The 24,293-nt window shown below is 32.1% G+C and overlaps 3 protein-coding genes and 1 pseudogene across 4 annotated transcripts; 1 reads left to right on the top strand and 3 right to left on the bottom strand.

The window, feature by feature from the left end:
- The first annotated feature begins 586 nt into the window (after positions 1-586).
- LOC148194818 (sec-independent protein translocase protein TATC, chloroplastic-like) lies at positions 587-4,760 on the top strand. Of its 2 annotated transcripts, none has more exons than XM_088097611.1 (4): positions 587-928; positions 1,589-1,896; positions 3,765-4,055; positions 4,435-4,760. In XM_088097611.1, the coding sequence occupies exons 1-4, from the start codon at positions 685-687 to the stop codon at positions 4,642-4,644; spliced, it is 1,053 nt and encodes a 350-aa protein (XP_087953737.1). In that variant the 5' UTR covers positions 587-684; the 3' UTR covers positions 4,645-4,760. The 2 variants fall into 2 exon arrangements, with proteins under 2 accessions (XP_087953737.1, XP_087953736.1); XM_088097610.1 differs by having other exon boundaries at positions 589-928; positions 1,580-1,896.
- Positions 4,761-5,144: 384 nt separating this feature from the next.
- LOC148194817 (uncharacterized) lies at positions 5,145-7,833 on the bottom strand. The gene is made up of 4 exons (XM_088096010.1): positions 7,593-7,833; positions 7,414-7,507; positions 6,869-7,078; positions 5,145-6,041 (listed from the first exon to the last, which is right to left on the bottom strand). Exons 1-4 carry the CDS (start codon positions 7,674-7,676, stop codon positions 5,323-5,325), a joined length of 1,107 nt encoding a protein of 368 aa, XP_087952136.1. The 5' UTR covers positions 7,677-7,833; the 3' UTR covers positions 5,145-5,322.
- Positions 7,834-13,058: 5,225 nt separating this feature from the next.
- LOC148194816 (protein DETOXIFICATION 14-like) lies at positions 13,059-15,779 on the bottom strand (annotated as a pseudogene).
- Positions 15,780-21,617: 5,838 nt separating this feature from the next.
- On the bottom strand, positions 21,618-24,196 carry LOC148194815 (protein DETOXIFICATION 14-like). The gene is made up of 7 exons (XM_088097626.1): positions 23,948-24,196; positions 23,192-23,736; positions 23,005-23,091; positions 22,795-22,851; positions 22,428-22,666; positions 22,119-22,324; positions 21,618-21,883 (listed from the first exon to the last, which is right to left on the bottom strand). The coding sequence occupies exons 1-7, from the start codon at positions 24,194-24,196 to the stop codon at positions 21,821-21,823; spliced, it is 1,446 nt and encodes a 481-aa protein (XP_087953752.1). The 3' UTR covers positions 21,618-21,820.
- Between the last annotated feature and the right edge of the window lie 97 nt (positions 24,197-24,293).

Raw genomic sequence — 24,293 nt, 5'->3', positions numbered from 1 at the left:
ATATATATACATATATATACATATATATATATATACACACACGTATATATATACACACGTATATATATACACACGTATATATATATATACACGTGTATATATATATATATATATATATATATACACACGTGTATATATATATATAAACATTCTTATCTTTAAATTAAATTTTAAAACAATACAACATTATCAAGAACTCATTTATTTATTCAAGAATAATTACAAAAAATAAATTAATATTTAAATTTGTATTGATTATACTAAAGTTATTTGTATTCTATTATAATTTTAAAATTTTATATTTTCCCATTCATTAAAGATGTACATCACGAAACAGTTGTGTTAAAGTTTTATTTTCTTGCATAATATCTTAGGAGCAAGCAAAAATCCACGAAAAATTACAAGGTATTAAAATAGAAATTCCTGTTACCAATATTTTCCGACCGACATGAATCCAGAAATTGTGTTCTGCAAATTTATTTCATCAATTAATCTGTGTTTATAAAAAAACTGAAACAGTAATTTAAAGAAAATATCTAACGATAATTTAATTTTCGAAAATTAATTTTAGCAGTTTTTCTTTTGTGTGCAGAAACATGCGAGTTAAAATATCAGGCGGCGAGGCCACACAACGTTAGCGAGCAAGCCAGAATCAAAGCAAATCGTATCCAACAAAATCAAAAGATGTTACGTCTCACCATGGGATTGGTAACCACCACTGTTCCCGCGAACGTCGTTCCTCAATTCGGGTCAGTCCGAACATCTATTCGGGTCGGAAACCCATCCGGGTTGAACTTCCCTCTCTCGCTGTCACAGAAGAGGAATCGAAGCTATGTTTGCTTGGCTGTGGATGACGACCTCAGACAGGAGCAGCAGGACTCGAGTACAACCGGTATTGGGTTGGGCTCCGCCCTTGAAGAAAGGCCCGGTAAGTATCACTGATACCCCATCGAATTCAGTTATTTCAATTTAATGTTATGGTTTATTCCTTAAAAGTTTTTATAAACATTTAAGTCTCCTGACTTCAATTCGTACTGTTATTTTCCTTCTTATTTGTGGCATATATTAACCTTGTTCATCAACCTGCGTTTTGTTATATAAGTTCATGGTGATTGATCTGGACGACATACAAAAATGTGGGATGCCTTAGTTGTATTAAGGTCGTTTTGAATAAACTTATCCACAAACTTATATTAGAAGAATGTGAGAAAAAAAATCAATCTTATAAGAAATAAAGTTAATTTGGACAAATACAGAGTTACAGATTTAATTTTCTCTTCTGAAAGAAACTTATTTCATTTATCCTAGTTATGGAGAATTTTATACAAACATGACCTATGTCTAATATCGTGTAAGGATGCTACGAGGATAATTTCCAACAAAGATTAGTGTATATCGTTTTTTGTTCATATTATACTATTTAGCTGAACTTATCCTAGAGTGGTTTCTTGAGAACAATGTTAATACCGGTATATTTGAACTTGTGCTAATTTTTTCCCAAGTTAATTAATGATTATGGTGATATGATTTCTCAAGTGTAGTAGATATGGTCAAGATTCTAAGATCATTCTTATGTCAGAAAACACAGATCTTTTTGAGAGTACATCAGAAGAAATGCAGGGAAATTTTGAACAAGATGGTGAACGAAGTGCTATCTATGATTTTCTTTATCCTAATAAAGATCTTCTTCCTGATGATAAAGAAATGAGTGTATTTGATCATCTTGAAGAGCTGCGGCAGAGAATCTTTGTATCAGTTTTAGCTGTTGGAGCTAGCATTTTGGGATGCTTTACATTTTCAAAAGAATTGATAATGATTCTTGAAGCTCCTGTTAAATCACAGGGTGTAAGATTTCTTCAGCTGGCTCCTGGTGAATTTTTCTTTACAACTTTAAAGGTAAGATATCTTACGTTACATAAATCTCCGAGATGGTTGTTGCTTTCTTCCATATCAAATGAGCTCCGATATTTTATTTCCTGGTAGACATTTCATTAAATTAAACAAGTGTTTTATGTTGTTGATCTTGCTTTATCAGGAATGTACAAAGCAGCCTTAGTTCTTATGTCTGCCTCATAACTAGTTGCCAAATAAGATTAATGGGCATACTATATTTGAAATATCTATATTCTCGTGCTAATTGTTTTAACTAAAATCTTAAACTAAATTCAATCCAAATAAACTGTGATTTAGAAGATCGAGAAGAATGGAAACAGTGTGTTCATTTATACTTCGTCACATCATTTGGTAAGATCTCATAGCCACATGGTGCATAGTATTCATGAATGAGTGTGATGAGCCGATAGCTCAACCCCTCAAGAAGCCCAAGCAGGTGATAATTAAACCGTACTGGGCTAAGGATTACTATGCCCTTTTTATGATGCAGTCCCTCTAAGAGATGACATGAAATGAAATATCCATTCTCTTTTATATTTCCTTTATCTTTTGTCTTGTAGGGTAACCCCTTTTCCATCTCCCGTGTTACTGGTAGTGGAAGAGTAACTTAAGGATGTCAAACCTAAACCCTTTAAATCCCAATACTCTACCTCACAACCACCTTACACCCAAAACTATCTCCTCAACTTCACAAAACTCTCTTCCTATCAAAAAGTTAAACACTGCTCCGATGCAAGAAAGAAGGGCCCAAGGCCTCTGCTACTATTGTAGTGAAAACTTTTACTAGATGACAAACGTGCTTCAAAAAATTTCCATCTCCTCACGAAGAGGGTCCCATTACCTCATACATATTTAAAAAAAAAAGAAAAATCCAACCTAACCATGCTCAAACCCAAGGTGAGTTGGGTTGGCTCATGAGTTTAAACCCATTTTGACACCTCAACCAACTTTTCCACCCCAAGCATCACTTTTACCCATAATCACACACTCATCACTTTGTTGGGCCAACCACCATCTCCACCTTCCGCCACCATCTTCCACCAACTATCCTACCTTCTTTATTCTGGCTCCATTTCATCACTTCATTTCCTTATGTTTTCTATCGTTGTTGTCAAGCTCCGAAATTGTAAAAGAATAAAAAAGGAGATAAAAGATTATAACTCAACTTGTACGAGTTATGCATATATGAAAAACTATATTAATAGATAATATGGACAAGAAAAACAACTCATAATACCTTGGTAGAAACTAGTTTGCCCAACAATTTGTTCATTGCAGGGATGGGCATCTCTTTAACGTGACTACGTTCAAAGTGCTATAGTCTGCATGAAAACACTGTGAACCATCTTTCTTTATCACAAGAAGGTTGCACCTTAAGATCAGGGTAATGATGGGTTGATAGTCCGACCCCTGGAGAAGCCGAGTGAGTGATAATTAAACCCTATTGGACCAAGGATTACAATGGGCTGAAGTAAGTGTTGAAGCAAATTCAATAGTTGGTATAGAATCTTCGAATTTGCTTGTAAGATCTCATAGGCACGTCATATTCGTGACTGAATGGACAAAACTACTTTGTGTATTACCACTTAGAATTTGAATTAGGATCTACTTCAACTCCTCAACACTTATAATGTGAAGACTGTCGAAACTTATTAGAACTAGTCTATTATCTGTACTAGGTTTAGTAGTCTATTATCTCATTAGAACCAGTCAAAATCTTATTATCTTTATGCAGTGTTGTGTTATGTTGTGCATTTAACCTGTTTTTTCATACCCATATAAGTTGGGATCAAACCCTGAATAAAGATATAAAATAAAAGAAGGCAGGAGCTACCTTGATAGTATTAATTTTTTGTCACTCTGAACTGCAGGTGTCTGGGTACTGTGGCCTTCTTTTGGGAAGCCCCGTCATCCTCTATGAAATCATAGCCTTTATACTTCCAGGACTTACAAAAGCCGAAAGAAGATTTTTAGGGCCAATTGTTTTAGGCTCATCAGTTCTTTTCTATGCCGGAATAACTTTCTCCTACTTAGTTCTGACACCTGCCGCTTTAAATTTCTTTGTTAACTACGCTGAAGGCGCTGTTGAATCAATTTGGTCCATTGATCAGTACTTTGAATTTGTTCTTGTGCTTATGTTCAGTACAGGCTTATCTTTCCAGGTAATTTTTTTCTTCCTGGTTTCTCTTTCTTTTTTGATACACTAGCTATAACACCAACTCTTGACAGTGGTTATTGTTATGATTACATTTTTAAAATTGTCATGCATGGGTCTATTTGGAATTATGAACAATGTGGACATTCCAACAACATGATTCTGTTATGTATTCGAAAGAAAGGCATGCTATGGTTACTAAAATGAAAAATGCTCATAAGATAGTTTTTGCTTGGACTCCATTTGTAATCAATCACTCCTTTGGATTTTAGTTTTGCATAAAATAGTTGTGCCTTTAACCAATGCTTAATGAAGCAAGAACTTTTGAAGACACATGTACCTCCAAACTTTATTAGTTATGGAATCTAAAGGAATTCATATTGCAGGTACCTGTCATACAATTTCTACTGGGACAACTTGGACTGGTATCCGGAGACCAGATGCTATCAATTTGGAGGTATGTTGTGGTTGGTGCAGTAGTGGCAGCCGCTATAGTTACGCCATCTACCGATCCTCTCACTCAAGTTCTTCTAGCAGCACCTTTATTGGGTCTTTACCTTGGTGGGGCATGGATGGTCAAGCTGACTGGACGATGACCTTAGTCCCTTCTTAATTACGTGCCAGAATTTTCAGTCTGAGTAGATGTTAATGTACATTCACACAGCAATGTAGTGTATATTTTTATTCGTACCAGAGCATTACTTTTCCTGTATTCCAATTGATTTAAACGTATAAGTCTGTCGGGTCATTTTTAAATGAAAAAATTGTTTTTTATTTTCAAATTACAAACAAAAGAAAAAAGTATAATACAAACTAAATATAGCTTTTCAAGTTGAATCTCCTCGCCCGTATGTTTAGAGCAATAAAGCTTAATTGTCCAAAGAACGTGCCTTTAAGAAGTAAAAGTTAGAAGCTATCCGTACATGATTTTTAGGTTAAACATGAAAAAATGTGATTTTGAAACGAATATGACGTAAATCCATATACCAGATACCATGAATTCCAGTTATTGAAATTATAACAGAATTGGAACTGAACCAGTTAGATTTCGATTAATACCGAAATTATAATTATTTTCAAATGCAGGAGATGGAGATAGTATTCAGCAATCTTATTGATATCTGAGGTCGACCAGTGGCTTAAGCACACTGATATATATATATAATTGTCAATCCAAATGATCATTTTCAGAACTTCAAGAACGTCATATTCATTGAACACATTCCCAACACCCAAATAATAACTAATTTAGTGCACCCTGGCTAATGTCAGAGCTACTTATCGGTTAATGTTATATTTTCCAGTCTGGCTGCTTCATCAGCAATACTAGAATTACTTAGTTCAGATGCAAGCTGTCTCAGTGAACTCCTCAAGCCATTGCATGGCTCCATAAACACATCTGAGGAGCCTAAAAGTTCTTCTACCTCCACTTGCACAGTATCAATAATGCTGAGGATTTTCTCCGAACCTGCCTTTATGGCAGGAATCTCTTGCGGGGGATAAAGGCATGCCCCAATCTCATCAATCTGTCGACCAAGTTCCTGACACAATTGCAACAATTTCTCCAACGAATTTACAAAACTGCTGTTGTCACTTGGTTTTTCCACCTTAAGCAAGCCAATGATGGAGTGAATGAGTACTTTTACAAATGAAAGTGTATCAGAGACCACCTCAATTGCTCTTTCAGCCACTTTCATCTCTTCAGGCGACAAGTCGTTCCCTATATCATCTTCACTTGAATTACCATCATGGGGCTCTGACGCTGCTTCTAGACAACTCTCACCGGAAGTTTTGTCAACTTGATCATTGGATGAAGCAGGCTTCAATTCTTTCATCTCACGAAGAACATCCTTCACTGAAACAGCAACCTGCGTCATTCCTCGCCCAATTGCTGTAACATTTGTCGAAGGAGTCTTTTTAAGGGCAGAACATGCTTCCCATACAGGACCAACCAATTGTGGTACTGCTAGTTTCTGGTCTTTAGAATGGGTCCCTGTTGGTGTCCATTAAAAGAGAAAAGTTGTCAACAATCAAAAGAGATTACAAAAGAACATGATAATTAGAGACTATTCATTAGAGCATGCTGCGTGCATTCTAAAACTAAAAGGATCCTTAACCAATGCGTATTAAACCAGAAGTATCCTGGGATTTTATTAAATCAAATTTTAATTTTAAACTAGATTGATTAGATAATAAATTAAGTAACTGAAATGCATTCTCTAACACCATACTTGCGAAGGGAGAAAACTCCAAATCACAACAGAAAACCATACCTCATATATGGTTGGTCCCATACCTTATTTAATGAATCTCTCCCCCGACTTTTGTTGTATAGTATCGAATAAATTTTAATCAATAAAAGAGAGTACTAGGGAGATTGTGTTTCTTGCACAATTCATATATCAACTCCATGGCTACCAATCAACTAATGACAGGACTCAACATCACAAAAAGAAAAAACGGCATAAAAACCTTCTGTGAGGAAAACATAGCGTGATAGGACGAACTTAAAAAACATCTCTACCACCAACTAAGTATCTTAGCTAGGGTCCATCTCTTTCACTATCACCTAAATCATGAAATGGAATCATCATCAGGTTGCGTGTTTTCTCCAGAACTCTAAGCACAGTATCCCATTCTACATGTCTGGCAGAGTGTATAAAAGGCATGGTTTAGGAGAAGCATGTTCTCATTTATATTGTTCACATCTAGCTTTTAGATTCATTCGACAGTCCAGAATCACAGAGAAAAAAGTGTTATTATTACTGACCAGCACGTCACTAATCATCATAGAATAGCATAAATTAATAATCATCATACCATATAAAGAGATTGTTTCCTTCATCAACCTGAAGCTGGAATCAACAACTTGCTTCACGGATGCATGAACAGCAGAAGACAGAGTAGGCCCTGCACCAACTGTACTACCATGGGAAAGCAAAAGGAAACCTTGCAGAGTGTTGAAGTATGATGCCATATTTTCCTCAATTGCTTTGAATTCTGGCTGCTCCCCGGTCCAAAGCATTCCCACTGCAGAAAAGCAAGACATAATTAATAAGACAATTGAAAAACTAAAAAGAAAATTTATGATATCCGAATAGTGCAATTCTTAATAAACAGAAGGCAAAAAAAAAAACATTGAAAATCTTTCCCCTTTCATTAATTTAAGAATAGCAACAATGTTCAACACAAATCAATTCATGCAATCCCTTTTACCCTGTTTAGAAAACCCTCGTGAATGATCACAACACTGAAAACTAAATAATGACGGGGAAAGATCTAATTTTGGGAGTGCTAGAGAGCAAGATTGAAAAAAGGCATTAGAAAGAAACAAAATTTAGTGAGTGAAACTAAGAATGGCTGACCTGTGGTTGCTTGTTTAGAAACTTGATCACCCATCTTCATGACATCGTCCCAGGTAACTTTGGTCGCAAAAGACGGCGGTGTTTTATCCAAAACCTAGAAGGGGTGTGAAGAAAAATATGTTGACGGATGGTGATAGATAGCAGAGTAGACAGAAACAGAGAAAGGAACGGTGTCTTACCTGGAGGGTTTCGTGGATAGTGGCGAGGTGGGAACCAAGTACTAGATTGAGATGTTCTTTCTCTTTCTTGGATCTTGCAGCCATCTTCTACCCTTGTACTCTCCACAACTGCGCGCAGCGTTTCAATCTCCAACCAAAGCTTTCTGACAAGTGACAATGGCGGTGACGGCGTCGGGAAACAGTGCACTCGCAATTGAAGCTCGGGATTATAGGGGTTTATGCCTGCGTGGCACTTCTTTATCAACAATAAAATTGAAACAAAAATGCATATATATTAAAATAGTATTGTCATATAGATTATATTTATTTATAAGAACGAGTGTTTGTCTTTATATAACTAAAATTTAATATATTAAAATAGTATTGTAAACCGATTTGATTCATGGTTTAAAAATATTGAAATACAATTTAGATATATAAATTAAAATGGGTAAAATTGAAAAGAAAAAGTGACGAAATTAAATATATAGATAAAGAAAACTTTAAGATTGTTGAAATTAAATTTTTATTTTTTGATAAAAATAATTTCTGAAATATTTTCTTTTAAGAACAAAGGAGAAAAATATATTTAAAATATTCAATTAAGAAAGTGCTAAATTACATCTTGGTTTTATTTGTTTAGAACTTTGTGTGAATAAACACTTCGAATTTTATTGTACTTTATTTTATGAGAAAAGTTAATAATATGCCTTATTACTGAATGAAAATTATAAAATTAAGAAAAATATTTAATAAGTGTAAAAGGGATATGCTTTCCGAATGTAAGAGGTGTATTTAGCAATAGGCCGAATCAAAATAGAAGTCTAATGGGCTATTACTTCTTTAGTATATTCCTAGAGACAGTTGTTTCTTTCACCACTACCACCGACTCTCTACACCACTTTATACCTATTTTGTTCTTGTTCTAAAATGGATGTCAACATTCATTTCACCTTCAACGGATGTTGACATACGTGAACAGATTTGATATATGTAAACGAATGTTGACATACCTGAACGGATGTTGACATTCATTTACATATTTTATATTTTAGTTTATTACTTTTATTTAAAAAAAAATCTTCAACAGATGTGGTCACATTCGTTAACGGATGTGGCACATCCGTTTTAATAAATTTTTTAAAAATATTTTGATTATTATTTAAATAATAATACATAAATTAAATTAATAATAATTATTTTATTAAATAAAATAAAATTAATTTATAAATAATTAAGTAATAGTTTTAAAAAAAATAAATAATATTTATATATTAATTTAAAACATAATAAATTAAAAAACAAAAAACTTAAAAAGAAAACTATAATGGATGTCGCGATATCCATTAATGGATAACGGATGTGGCACATCTGTTTTAATAAATGTTTTAAAAATATTTTGATTATTATTTAAATAATAATATATAAATTAAATTAATAATTATTATTTTATTAAATAAAATAAAATTAATTTATAAATAATTAAGTAATAATTTAAAAAAAATAAATAATATTTATATATTAATTTAAAATATAATAAATTAGAAAACAAAAAACTAAAAAAAAAACTGCAACAGATGCCACATCCGTTACGGATGTGACACATCCGTTTTAATAAAAAAATTAAAAATATTTTAATTATTATTTAAATAAAAATACATAAATTAAATTAATTATTATTATTTTATTAAATTAAATTAATTTATAAATAATTATTTAATAATTTTAAAAAAATTATATATTAATTTAAAATGCAATAAATTAAAATACTAAAAACTAAAACAAAAAGAAAAAAACTTAACGGATGTCATCCGTTGAATAATTTTTTCTTCAAGGGATGTCGACATCCGTTTAAGAAAAGAGGTGGGGGTGTAGGATATTTTAAAATATAAAGGATAGTTTTGGAATTTTAAAAAATGTAGTGGTGCAGGGAGCAATGTGGGGAGGTGTAGGGAGTAACCCTCATTCCTAGATCCTAAAATTCATTTGGGTGTTTCATCCTACACTTCCAACCATTTCATTTTGCACCTCCAAACTTTAAAAAAATACCAATTTCACCCTTAATTAAAAATGCATTTAATTTGATAGAAAATCGAGAAGAATCTGGTCAAAGAGTTTTAAACAATTTCAATTCAGGATTTCTCTTTCTCTTTCTTTCACTCTTGGATTTCGTTGCTTGTTTTCTTCTCTCAAGCACTCACACTTCCTCTTCTTCTGAATTTCATCTCTCCTTATTTTCTCTTTTTCGCAAACACACATAAATAATTTCTTTTTGCTTAAATGCTTACTTCGTATCCATGTTAAGAGATAGTACCCGGTTTTAAAAATAAAGACACTGGGTCCCTATGTTATGAAAAATATATGAATAAGGTTCACAAAAACATAACAAGTTCAACAAATCATAAAAAAAAATTGAAGATGAAAAGCTGGACAACAAAAGAGAGAGGAGAAAAAGTACGGTCACATCAGCATGGACTTAACGTCGTTGCTGTCAACTTAACGGATAAGACCTTGTTCATACACTTTTCATAACACAGTCAATGTCTTCATTTTTAAAACCGGGTACTAAACAAGAATTAACATTTTAACATGAGGACGAAGTAAGCATTTAAGTCTTTCTTTTTCAATGAAATATGATGAATTTATAATTATATAAAATTTGAATTAATTAAATTTAATTTCAAATAAATATTTTTGTTTATAATTATGTAATAATTAGTTAAAATTTGTATAATCTTTTAGAAATTTGAGTTTTTTTTGTAATAATATATTATTTAATTTTATAATATATACAACATTTTTAACAAAATAAAAAAAACTAATACAATAAATTAAACATTTATAATTAAATTATAAAATCATAAACTAATACAATAAATTATACATTTATAAATAATATAATAAACTTAAAAATAATTTAAATAATTATAAGTATGCAATTTTTGTATTAACAAAATTAAATAATTATAACAAACACTTATTTCAATAATTAACTATTTACTATATATATATATATATATATATATATATATATATATATATATATACACTATTATAAATACTAAAAATAATTAAATATCTTAATATATGTATATAGATATATAAATTTTTAGATAACTTTATGTTATATATTAAAATATCGCTTCTTATCTACATTTATATGTCAAGAAACAAAAAAAAAGTTAATAAATTACTCATTTTAAAATAATACAAACATATTCAAATAATTCAAATATATATTATGTACCAGTAGGGATCGGGCATCAAACAGACCGGACGTCCGCATAACCATAATGGCCCAACCACGCTGCCCTTTTGCTCATCATTGGGAGGGGTCGAGCGTGATAGGCCGGTCGTCCGTATGTACATAATTGCGCAACCTTGCCACTTGCCATTCAGATAAACAACAACTCGTATGAGGCCGGTCGTTCGTGCCGCCATCTAACCAGATTGCCTCTATGGACCGGCCGGTCGTAAGGCCAAACTTCGAGAGATCAGCCGGCCACGTCGCTAATTAACCAGGTTTAAGGTAAGTAGTGGTTAAAAGCTATTCGGCTGAATTTGGGCCGTGATTAACTTTTCACTAATCCCAAACCCATAGCAAAAACTATAATTACAGATCCAATGTGGGTGGTAGATAGGTTGCATTTACTGCACATTTATTACTGTTCTATCGAAAAATGTCATTGCTCTCAAACTGACTTTGACATCGGAAAATCTTTCGCAGGTCTCCCACCCGCACGCAAAGGAGGAAATCGAGAAGTAAGGAGTGAGAACCGGACATTCGAGAGACGAGAAGAGGAGGACGTGAAGGCATTGGACAACTCAGCCCCTTCAACCGAAACATATTCTAAACAAACATATTCAATAATTTAAATATATATTAATAAACAATATTTAGAATTAAGTTAACAGCTGATTTTATTCAATTCTTTATAAAACAAACTTTTTAAAAAATTGTTATAAATGGATAATGAAAAAGTAAATAACGTATAATGTTAAAAATAAACACACAATGCTGTATTGGATCAGATATGGAGAATAAGCACGTAAACAGTTTAAAAAGTTATGTAAAAATGTATGTTGGATATGGACATCCGAGAGTGACTGTATCAGATATATCCGATTTCTTGTCTAATATAAAATATCTTCGTTCATCTCTCAAGCTATTTCTTTGACTAGCTTTTTTGCAGTCCATCAACAAAATAGAGAGTTTTCATAACTATATATGTTAAAAAATCCTGTAAAAATGTAAATCGGATATGGATATACGAAAGTCATAATATTGGATGTCGAAATCTGATTCTTCCTTCATGTTGATATCCAATTTTTAGATTTTCTTATTCGGTTAATGTTTTTGAAGGTATACTTCTCGTCGAACGTCCGATGCCCTCTCTATCGTATATCCAAATCTAATAATATAAATTCATGTACCAAAGCAAAGTTTTAAAAAAACTCCAACGATAATGCGAAGCATCAACAGAATGCTACCACCTACTGCCTCCAACCTCCACGTCCAAACTGTCTCCAACACTTCCAAGCTAAAAACTCTCTCAAATCTCCCAAAACTCAACAAAGGAGGAGAAGAATAAATGAAATTGGGTGCAAACACTCAAAGAGGTAAAATGGGGTGCAGAACACTCAAAGAGCTGAAATGGGGTGCAGGTATTTGAAACTATATATTTAAGTTTGGCAAAGGTTTTGTACCTAATTAAGAAGAGTGAAAGTACTTTTTTGGATTCATAGCACATTTTTTTTCCTTTAACATTTTTTCTATGAGAGTTGCAGAAACTAGGAAGGAGAGGGGAAGAGTATTACCATGACTAATTGAAGATAGAAAAGAAAAGAATCCTGAAGAAATTTTGATCACAATTTAATATATATTTTTTAATTTTAATTAAAATCAGAAACAAAATAAAAAATTAACGAAAAATTACAGTTTTTAAAGGACAATGTCAAAGTATATCAAAGTTTGAGAAAGAGACTAAAAATAAAAAAAATTTGATAACTAAAAACATATTTAATCCTAAAATAAATTTAAGAATGAAAAAATAAAAATAGTATATATATATATATTATATATATAATATTTATTTATCCTATTTATATAAATAATAAGTATATCATTTATTTATTGTGTATACATAACTTTATCGTCTCAATTTAAAATAACCTTTATAACCTTAATTCTAATTAACGTTGTCCATTTTTATTGGTAAACTAACATGGTTGGCGTTTATTCTTAACTATGTAAAAAAAGAAAGATAATTAAATCAATTAAGGATGTAATTTAATAAAGTAATTAAATATTTATAATATACTGTAGAGAGATATTTTATCTCTAATAACAAAAGTAATATAATGTTTTATATTTTTAAGAACTAATAATTAAAATATATTTAAATAATACGTAATATTAAAAAACTATATCAATGATTTTAAACTAATATAAAGTAATAAAAATAATAGGCGTACCATAATAACGAATTCAATTAGTATTTACACTCAGCATAGAAAAAATGTTAAAGGAAAAAAAATGTGCTATGAATCCAAAAAAGTACTTTCACCTCTTCGTAATTAGGTACAAAACCTTTGCCAAAATTGGGTTAGAAAAAGGTCACAAAATATTGTTACACTTGTCACGTTGTGAAAATATTTTTCCCTACCAACTAAAAGTAACTCAAATTTGATCTTTTCCGCAACCAAACATGCTCAGCTTCAAGATATCTCATCCATTTGCTTAAACCAACGCATCTTCTACAGAAAAACTTCCCTGAAATACGCTTTCCCTTGCTTTAATTGCCTGCAATCACAGAGATTTCATAAATAAGTACAATTTAGGTTAGTGGCACATGTGTGCTCTAAAAGCCAAAGTTACCAATACATGTCTAATCTGAATCTCAATAAGATTGCATGGGTTAAGATAATACTTTTCTTTGAATATGAGAGATAATTTCTTTGTTTTAAACTTCATATTCAGAAAGTTCGGTTTGCTATTTGAGAATGCATAACATTGTGAACTTGTGCTTTGGGATTGTGTCAAGTGCAGAGTCACAAGATTTGGAAGTGGAGGCAAACCTGTTCTTCCCAGTTTGTACATGTTGTTATGAGAGATAACATAACTGTTTGACAGAATGCGCCAGTGATTATTCCTATCCACAACCCTTTTCCTCCTAATTTTAACCAGAAGCCCAATATAGCAGCAGTTGGAATTCCAAAAACATAATAGGCTCCAAGGTTTATATATGCTCCTAAGTGCTGCCATCCACATCCTCTAGCAATACCTGAAATGGACAAGTATTAAAGAATTAGATTTTATGGCACAACTCAGATTCCATTGTACAAGAAGTGATGTGTATTGAAAAGTAGTTCAAACAAGAGCCAACCTGATAGGGTAGCGTGCAAGGAATCCAGTATAATAGAAAGACTCAAGAGAGGAGCTATATTTGTAACATAATCTGCCACGTCCTGTTCATTGCTAAATACATAACCCAAAATCTGCCTGCAAGAAAAATGATCGAGCTCACTAGAATGGCCTCGAAAGTTGCAAGAGCCATGGCAGCATAAACACATACTCGTGCTGATTGTGGACTTCCAGCTCCTAATGCATTTGAAATTCTAGTGCTGAATAACAACCCAAAATAGAAACCAATCAGAAAGAGAGAAAAAAAAATCCTTACTATAGTATTATTATTCAAGAATGTGAATATACACAGATTATTGTGAATAAAACACCTTGCAGCTGAGCCAATTGATTCTGGGATAGTGTAGATTGCTGTGGTGATGTTTAAACTGGTAAGAAAAGAGTTAACAACAAATCAGCATCACTTCAATGAATCAAATTCAAGTAGCAATTTCAACGCAGATTTTAAAACACACAAAACCATCCATGTCTGGAGGACTAAGACTAGTTGCATACCATATGGATAAGACTGAAGTTTCTAGTTCTGGATTTGGTAGAAGACCAGAAAGCAAGATTACTAGCTCAAATGACCACCATTCAAGGCTGCAAGGATCAAATATGTATGAAACAAACCAAGGGTGAAAGTTTAAGGTATAATAAAAACACAGCATAAAAAGATGAAATAGAAGAGGAAGAACCTCACCATATCATTCCAGCCGAAGGAATGGCATAGCGGATGAATTCTCCAATCCCACGGAATAGTTCCATTGAAATTGGGACTCGAGTCTTTTCACATTGAGTAGAGAATTTCATATACAATCCAAGTAAAATCACATTCAGCCAGTATGAAGTGCTGATAGAAAGTGCTGCTCCTAAGTTACCGAGTCCAGATTTAAAAACCATTAACCAACTGAAAGCGACATGGAAGAAAAGTGTAATGGAGGAACTTATGAAAAGGGGACTGATCAGGCTTTGCATCAAAAAGAATCGAACCAAAGTCTGAAGTGCTGCATAAGCAAAGAGAGCAGGGATCATGCACAAAGCAAATTTTCCAGCTTCTTGTGAAATCAAAGGGTCTTGGCCAAGTGTAATGAGCAGCTTCCCCAAGTAAACCCACAAAAGACTCAGAGGAAGACAAGATAAAGTAAGCGAGACAATTGCAGTGTAAATTTGAACACCAAATTTTCTGTATTGCTGTGCTCCATATGCTTGTCCACATTGAGTTTCCAGTGCACATGACATTCCAAACTGTTTGTACAAAAATGCAATTAATTCTCATATCTCACACACAATTCACAACAACTACCAAGTATCCTGACATGCATCCGTTTCAATATCCCATGAGAGTTAAAAAAACAACAGCACTCAGAACATAAAACAAAAAATAAAAAAGTTAACTTTTTTTTAAAAATAAATTCCCCTCCTTTGATAAAAGACTGTTTCATATTAATACGGTGTGATAAAGGAAAAATAAGACTTACGATGACACTGAAGCCAGATACAGCACAGATAGAGATGGCAATGGCTGTGCTGGAGAGAGCAAGCTTACCCAAGTGACCAACCATCATCAATGATATCATTTGTAGAAAATACTGTGACAAAGTCACGGTAACCATAGGACCTGCCAAATAACCGACCCTTTTCACCTCTTCACCAAACACATTCCATCTTATTATGCCTGAATCGCTCTCTCTCTCCTTCTCCAACAGACCCTTTTCCATACCCTTCCAAGTTGTCACCTTGTTGCGACGTTTTACGTGAAAATGTCACTCGTGCAATCGAAGGTTGATGTCTGGTAAAATAAGCTATTGATTTAGGGTACAAACAGAAATTTGTTATGCGTAAACAGTTTTATAAACCTTCAAAAGTTATTGGCCTTATATTTTATTTTATTTATCTAGACTCTATTATTTTATGTGGCACGTGCTGTCATATTTTATCTCCTCGTGGTGAAACATTATTTTTTAATTTTCTATATATTTTAAAACAATATATTTATACTGTAATTTTATTTTAATTCATTTTTATTTGTATTTTAAATTATGTAGAACTTAGAAAATAAATTTCTCATGTCCCTCAAAATCTTATTTATAGTTTAGAGTATTAAATTTGTATAGGATGAGCATATTTTAAGATAAATATCTTATAAAACCTAAATCATAGGTTTATTGTTATAATTATAAGTACTGTGTTGAAGATGTACTGACACGTTGGTATGTTATTTTGTTAACAAATTGCGGCAGTAAAATAGATTTGATTAAATTGTTTTAATTCTTTATACATAATTACTTTAATATTTTTTTAAACTTCATCAAATACAATTCAATTTAAAATGAATATTACTTTTATTTTAAAATAAAATATTAAATTCGTGATAAAAATTATATTTCGCACAATATTTACAAACTATATTTATCATAAAAAAATAATAAATGCATGACAGTAAAATATTGCCACTTATATTATTATCTATGAATAAAAAACTAAATTAGTTAACTCATGGCTACAGTTATATCTTTCACGCAAAATATAAAAACTTTAAATTGTACATATTTACAAAAACATAGGTATTGATATCATCTTTCTCATTTATGAAAAAATCACACAACATACAAAAATAATAATTACTCTCCAACCAAAACATTTAAAAACTCTAAAACTAAACATACTCTAATGCATATATAGATTTAATAAATTTAACATAATTAGAAGTTTGTATTTTAAAAAACTAAAAAACTATCCATATAATTCATCTTGACTTCCTCTAATCATACAATCACGTGAATAAAATCATTCTACTTTTCCTATTTTGAACATTAAAAAATTATTCATATACTTATTAAATTTATTTCAATTAATATAAAGTTATTCACTTTAATAATTTTATATGTAATCATGTGTTTAAATAAATTAAATGCATTTTTTCAAATATCGTTAAAATTAATTTATACACTTAATAATTTTACTTATATATCTTTATTCAAACAGTATAAAATATTACTTTCAATCACACATATTTTCTATAGATAACATAATTTTAGAAATGTATAACATATAAAAACGTAAATATGAATGTGTCATGGACGTGAATTTCTCTTTTATAAAAATTATTCATATTTGTTTAGTTATGGCCATGATCTACATGTTTCATTTTATACTAATTTGAATTCATAAAAAATAAAAAAGATATACACAGGTACAATTGTATTTATTTAGTACAGTGTGTATTTTTTTTATCGGATGACCGCAATTGTTACGTTAAATAGTTTGTTTAATGTAATTTGTAACACTTCTTATAATAATAATAATCTTGAAGCATGAATCTTATGAAAGTGTTTTTTTTTTTCTAAAACAATACATGACATAAAGAAACCATACAAACATTATAAGTTCATACATTACAACAAACCAAATCTTAATTGTTTCCTTAAAATAACAAAATCAAACGAATATAAATAAGAAAACATTATAAAAATCCCAACAAGTTTTATTTCTCGTCTCTCTCGAAGAGCTATTCCAATCTAGCTTTGTCTGCAATACCATATACTCCCGTACAAGTACGATCATCGCAGGTGGAAACCACAATCACAACATGCAAGGGTGAGTAACCAGAAGTATCATATAAAAAAAACACATCATAAACCCGTTACATATAAACTATAACAATTTTCATGACTTAATATAAATCGACACACATGACATTGCAGACTAGTCTTTCATAAACTAATGTTGTTTCCTTGTAATTCGTCGTCATAACCTGTTCTTAATAACAGGTGACTCGAGTCGTCTTCCATCGCGACTTCAGACCTATCTCCCCGACTCCTCAAGAACTAACGAGTAAAAACATCGATACTACGCGTAACGATGCACTATACTCAACACGAGCCGAAGTCATCGGGCGAGACATTCACCTCCTTGCGCAGAAGGAGGTGACACTCGAATCTCAGTCTCTCGCAAGAATCGCATTTATTTTAGTATTGAAATGCTCATAAGACAGACGAAGTTACAAGTAAATAATATAGTGTACGTACCAACATCAAACAAAATAAACGTGCTCAATCACGGATTCATACATATTTTCAACATGTATAAACAAACCAATATTAGATCAAGAAAATAACCAACAATTCTCAATAATTGTTTTAAAATAATACCAAAGAAATTAACCAACAATTCTCAATAATTGTTTAAAAGAGATTTTTTTTTACTGGCGCACCCCTTGAAATTGCTAAGTTCACACCCCTGTCTTCAAAGCAGAATTTCTGGCACACCCTGACATGACTGAGTTCACACCTCTGTCTATTAAGACAGATTTTCTGACACACCCCCTATAATTACGAAGTTCACATCTTTATCCACTAAGATAGAATTTCTGAAGTACCCCTTAAAATTACTGGATTCACACCCTGTGTACTAAGATAAAATTTCAGATGCACCCCCTTGAACTACTAAGTTCACAGTCCAACCCATATTCCAACATTTCTACAACACCCTCTTATTTTCCTAAGTTCACCCCCTATAATTTAAAATAAAATAAAACATTATTTCTCCATGGTGGGGCCTACGCAGGTCCATCTAAATTCCTAAACTTCTCTTCTTTTCTCTCTCTCGTTTATTCATCACTCTCCCTACTCTGTAACACACATTTCTTTCTACTATTTTATTTTACTTTTTCTAACAACCCCAAATCCACACTTTCTAAAACCAAGGGTCTCTCCCTCACATATCTACTCTCTCACAATATAGATTCTTCATGCACATACATTCACTTTGTTTTCACTTGATTTCAAAGACCCATCTCTTACCAACCCCTTCTTCCATTTTAATACCAAAACCTCACCACTTTACGTAAAACATGTACCCCTCCCTTTCTTCTCCTTTTACTTCATTCTTCCCACACAACTTCAACTTCTCCAAAACTACACTTAGAAACCTCTAACCCACAACTACCACTCTTACTCTTCATCATCTCCTCTTTCTCCAACTAAACATACACCATTCTTTTTGTTCTCCTCCTCACTTTCGTCACACACATGCACATAAAACAATTCTCTTTTGGTTTCACATAAAATCACCATGCAAACTCTCCACCTCTCATTATTCCACTTTTTTTTTTTCTTTATTTACAACCCCACTTCTTCTATGCCCCTTCCCATTTTCCAATAACATCCAACTCTTTGCTCTTCTTTCCATCTTACGTAAAACCTATACAACTAAACAACCCCTATTCCCTTATTTTTCACTTCTTCTTACTTTGCACACAAATACAAGACAAACACACACATACTCATTCTCTTCCTCTACCTGAAAGGGAAAACTCAAACTACCTACCCACAACACTCTTGGTTAAAGGGTGTAGAAATGTGCCCCTCAACAACCCCTCTCTCATTTTATGCAAAGTAAAGAGTATAAGGAAAGAATACAACCATGCTTAGGCATACTCATAAGAATAAACACATACCTGCAACATCCCAAAAGAACCAAAACATGCACATCTAATCAATATGCATAAGTTTCAAAACAAGCATGGTTAAGTTCCTTCACGTAACAACCCAACATACATCTATACATGCACCATCAAACATACATATATAGTCTAGTTTTTAACTACCCCAACATGCATACAGTTATATAAATCCTAGTTTCCCCCTTACCTCTAGTTCCAGTGAGTTTCCAAAATCCTTTGAGTTTTAAAGCAAAGACCAACAAAATGCCTTCCTTCCCTTGCGTAGTAACAATGTTCCCCACCCGTCCAAAACTATCCTCCAAGCCTACTATTTAGTATAGTACGTGTAGATTTTTCCCACTCTCTCACACATAATATGGTTTATATAAGATGGTAGGGTTCTCATTAAGTCCTCACTCATGTTTTTAATATGCACCATGTAATTTAACTATATGTTTCTTTACTTAACTCTAATCTATCCAAAACCCTACAAAACAAAAGAAGCCAAACTATGGAAAAACATTTCAACACCTAATGCCGACATTGTCACCTTCAGAAACTCAAATCATGCAAAAAGAGGAAGGACAAGTATAAAACTATGTTTTCTCTCCTATCATAAACAACAATGCCTTCTCACCATTATTTTATTTTTATCACTATGAGACCCACACCTTCCCACCAATGAAAATAAAAGAACTAGGAAACATTACTTAACTATTCTTTCAAAACAATTTTCGAAAATTAAAATAAAATTAGTTCTAATTAATTTTTTTTTCACTTTCTTAATATTTTCATTACACAAATACATATCATAATTAATTATTTAGTAACACAAAATATAGTAAAATAAATAAATAAATAAATAAATAAATATATATATATATATATATATATATATATATATATATATATATATATATATATATATATATATATATGGGTTTGCTAACGCGCGTACGCCTACATTTTAGCAACGTATACCGGGTTTTAGTAGACAAACATATCTTTATATATCATGGATTCTAAGTTTTAAGGTTAAGGGTATTTTAATAATTTTCATTCTCAAAACTAAAAAAACCCTTGTTCAACTCCATCATTCCTCTCAACCCAACACTAACAGTTAAACAATCTTAATGATTTTATAATGAGTTTTCATTTTATAATTTTTGTCTTATCTAATTTTGTCTAATTTTCACAAGCATAATGACATCAAAGGAATTGGTAATTGGCCTGGAAAAAATCAGTTGTTAAACAATTTCTTACAAAAAAAATGATTTTATAATGAGTTTTCATTTTATAATTTTTATCGTATATAATTTTATCTAATTTTCACAAACATAATGACATCTGAAGGAATTGGTAATTGGCCTGGAGAGTTTTTTTTAAAGATGATGATTCAAGATATGCAGATGGTGAAATTAGAGAGGTTAATGAAGATGGTGAAATTGATCTTGAATGAACCTTTGTCTGAAGGTGAATACGTCAATGACTCAAATCTTTACAAAGACAAATTGTTTAACGCCAAGTGTTTTTGATTTTTTCAATTGAGGCTACAGTAGGAATGACAGAAAAAAATGTTGGAGTGAGAGAGAAAAAATGGTTGAGAGGAATGAAAGATGTGAATAAAGATTCGAGCGGTTTCTTTTTTAATTTTTGAGAATGAAAATTATTAAAATACCTTTAACCTTAAAACTTAGAATCGATGATATGTAAGGATATTTTTATCTACTAAAACTCGGTACACATTACTAAAACGTACCAACTGAAAAATAGGCGTACGCGCTAATATATATATATATATATATATATATATATATATATATATATATATATATATATATATATATATATATGTTTAAAGGTAAATTTAAGGTAAAACTAATTATATCTATCTTTTACAAGTATTGTATCATTCGTGCTGGCAACATTGTTTACAAAAGTAAAATTAATCCCCATGGAAACATGTCAAACTTTAATGGACTAGCTTATGTGATTATTACTAAATAGATTTTTGCAAAAGTAACTTTTTTTTTATCTATTAAATAGATTTTTTTTTTTAACTTTTAACGGGACTTGTTTAAAAATTTAACTTTCCTTAAAAGCTGTTTCGTGTAACTTGTTTTACAAAAATAATCAATAAGTCGTTGATCATATAATTTCAAATTAGCTATAAATGTTATCATCTCTGAAAAATAGATGATTCAAAATTCACTAGTTTTTAAGTGGCAAATAATACAAATTTCAGCAAACAAATAATAACATGTTGGTGTGAAATATAAATAAAGAAATGTAAAAAAAAAATGTTAATAAATTTTTTCTTCCCTCCAATTCGAAAGTCACAGAAATTTGAATTTTTCTACTATCAAAATTATATATACACTTCGGAGTCTTCTCGCTTGCTTAAGCTAATCCATCTTCTACAGAGAAACTTCTCTGAAAAATGTTTTCGCTTGCTTCAATTGCCTGTAATCATACACATTCTAGAAATGAGTACAACCGAATTATTACATGGTAGCAGTAAATGTTAAAAACTGATAAGATTTCACGAGTAAGATTCTTTGACCATTAAGAGATAATTTCTCCGATTTAAACATTTTCAAAATGTTTAATTTGATATGTGTGAAGATATTACATGGTGAATGTGATGTTTTGGATTATGTCAATTGCAGAGCCACAAGCTTTGGAATTAAAAGCAAACCTGTTTTTTCCAGTTTGTACACATTGTTATGAGAAGTAGCATAGCTGTTTGACAAAAGGCACCAATCAGTATTCCAATCCACAGCCCTTTTCCTCTAAATTGGACCCAGAAACCCAATATAGCAGCAATTGGAATTCCAAAAACATAGTAGGCTCCAAGGTTTACGTATGCTCCTAAGTGCTGCCACCCACATCCTCTCGCAATACCTGTAATGCAAAAAGGGTTACACTGTTATATTTTTTATGGTAACTCAGATTCCACTGTATAAGAACATTGACGTGCATTGAAAAGTAATTTAAAGAAACAAACCTGAAAGGGTACCGTGCAAGCAGTCCAGCATAACAGAGAGACTTAAGAGAGGAGCCAATTCTGAGACATAATCCACCACGTCCTGCTCATTGCTGAATGCATAACCCAAAATCTGCCTGCAAGAAAAAATTATCGAGCCCACCACAATGGCCTGGGTAGCTGCCAGTATCATGGAAGCATAAGCAGATACTTTTGCTGATTGTGGACTTGCAGCACCTAATTCATTCGAAACTCTAGCGCTAAATAACAACACGAAAGAGAAACCAATCAAAAAGACAGAAAAAAAAATCCTTACTATACTATCAGTACTGTTCATGAGTTTGAATATGCACAAATTAACGAGGTTAGGATTTATGTGAATCAAAACCTTGCTGCTGCGCCAATTGATTCTGGGATTGTGTAGATTGTTGCGCTGATGTTTAAACTGATCAGAAAAACAGTTAACAATTAAACAACAAATTAGCATCATCATTTGTATAAACGGAAATCTATAGTTGACTAGGAATACAAATTTCAACACAGATTTTAAGACATACAAAGTCATCTTTGTCTGAAGGACTAAGTTGGTTATACATACCATACGGATAAGACTGATGTTTCTAGCTTTGCATTTGGTAGAAGACCAGAAAGCAAAATTAGTATTTCAAGCGACCACCATTCAAGGCTGCAGTGATAAAATATATAAGAAACAAATCATGGTTGAAAACTACAGGGAAAAAAAACACCATATAAAAGATCAAATATTATAAAAGGAAGAAACTCACCAAATCATTCCAGCTGAAGGAATGGCATAGCGAATGAATTCTCCAATCCCATGGAATAATTCCATTGAAATTGGGGCTCGAGTATTTTCACATTGAGAAGAGAATTTCATATATAATCCAAGTATAGTCACATTCAGCCAATATGAAGTACCAATAGAAAATGCTGCTCCTAAGTTACCAAGTCCCGATTTAAACACCATAAACCAACTGAATGCCACATGGAAGCAAAGAGTAATGAAGGAACTTATGACAAGAGGACTCATCAAACTTTGCATCAAAAAGAATCGAACCACAGACTGAAGTGCTGCATAAGCAAAGAGAGCAGGGATCATGCACAGAGCAAATTTTCCAGCTTCTAGTGAAACCAAACGATCTTGGCCAAGTAAAACGAGGAGGTTTCCCATGTTCATCCACAAGAAAGAAAGAGGAAGACAAACTAAAGCAAGAGAGACAATTGCAGTGTAAATTTGAACACCAAATTTTCTGTATTGCCGTGCTCCATATGCTTGCCCGCAACGAGTTTCGAGGGCACACGACATTCCAAACTATTTGATATGCACAAAAGACCAAATGCAATCAATGCTCAAATATTTAAATGTCCCTTATGAGTTGAAATATTAATAGCATAACAACAACATTAAAAACTAGCAGCTTTTTTTTTTTCAAATGATTTTCCCTCCTTTGATAAGAAGATGCTGCAATAGAAGGTGGTAAAACTAAAAAACAGAGTGTGTGAGATGAGAAAAGAAAACCTACAATGACACTGAGGCCAGAGACATTACAGAGAGAGATGGCAATGGCTGTGCTGGAGAGAGCAAGCTTACCCAAGCGACCAACCATCATCATTGATATTATTTGTAGAAAATACTGTGACAGAGTTACAGCAACCATAGGACCTGCTAAATAAGCAACCCTTTTCATCTCTTCACCAAACACATTCCATCTTATTACGCCTGAACCACCATCTTCCACCTCTCCCTTCTTCTCCAAGAGACCCTCTTCCATATTCTCTCTAAGGGTCATAGAAAAATTGAGTCTTGTCAAGGCTGATACAAACAGCAGTAGAGTCATGGCTTTTTATACATATTTTACTCCCAGACTG

The sequence above is a fragment of the Vigna umbellata genome, chromosome 8, assembly GCF_029865625.1.
Source record: "Vigna umbellata cultivar VRB3 chromosome 8, Vumbellata_1.0, whole genome shotgun sequence".
Taxonomy (NCBI): Eukaryota; Viridiplantae; Streptophyta; class Magnoliopsida; order Fabales; family Fabaceae; genus Vigna; species Vigna umbellata.
This window is presented reverse-complemented; position numbering and strand designations above follow the sequence as displayed.

Coding starts and splice junctions, on each gene's coding strand:
- LOC148194818 (XM_088097610.1), top strand. CDS start 685: ATGTTACGTCTCACCATGGGATTGGTAACCACCACTGTTCCCGCGAAC. Junction 929..1,579: donor CGCCCTTGAAGAAAGGCCCG/GTAAGTATCACT, acceptor TTCTTATGTCAG/AAAACACAGATCTTTTTGAG. Junction 4,056..4,434: donor GTACAGGCTTATCTTTCCAG/GTAATTTTTTTC, acceptor TTCATATTGCAG/GTACCTGTCATACAATTTCT.
- LOC148194817 (XM_088096010.1), bottom strand. CDS start 7,676: ATGGCTGCAAGATCCAAGAAAGAGAAAGAACATCTCAATCTAGTACTT. Junction 7,508..7,592: donor CTATCCACGAAACCCTCCAG/GTAAGACACCGT, acceptor CACCCCTTCTAG/GTTTTGGATAAAACACCGCC. Junction 6,042..6,868: donor GGAAACAATCTCTTTATATG/GTATGATGATTA, acceptor GGACACCAACAG/GGACCCATTCTAAAGACCAG.
- LOC148194815 (XM_088097626.1), bottom strand. CDS start 24,196: ATGGAAGAGGGTCTCTTGGAGAAGAAGGGAGAGGTGGAAGATGGTGGT. Junction 23,092..23,191: donor CCTTCAGCTGGAATGATTTG/GTGAGTTTCTTC, acceptor TTATCACTGCAG/CCTTGAATGGTGGTCGCTTG. Junction 22,667..22,794: donor TCAATTGGCGCAGCAGCAAG/GTTTTGATTCAC, acceptor GTTGTTATTTAG/CGCTAGAGTTTCGAATGAAT.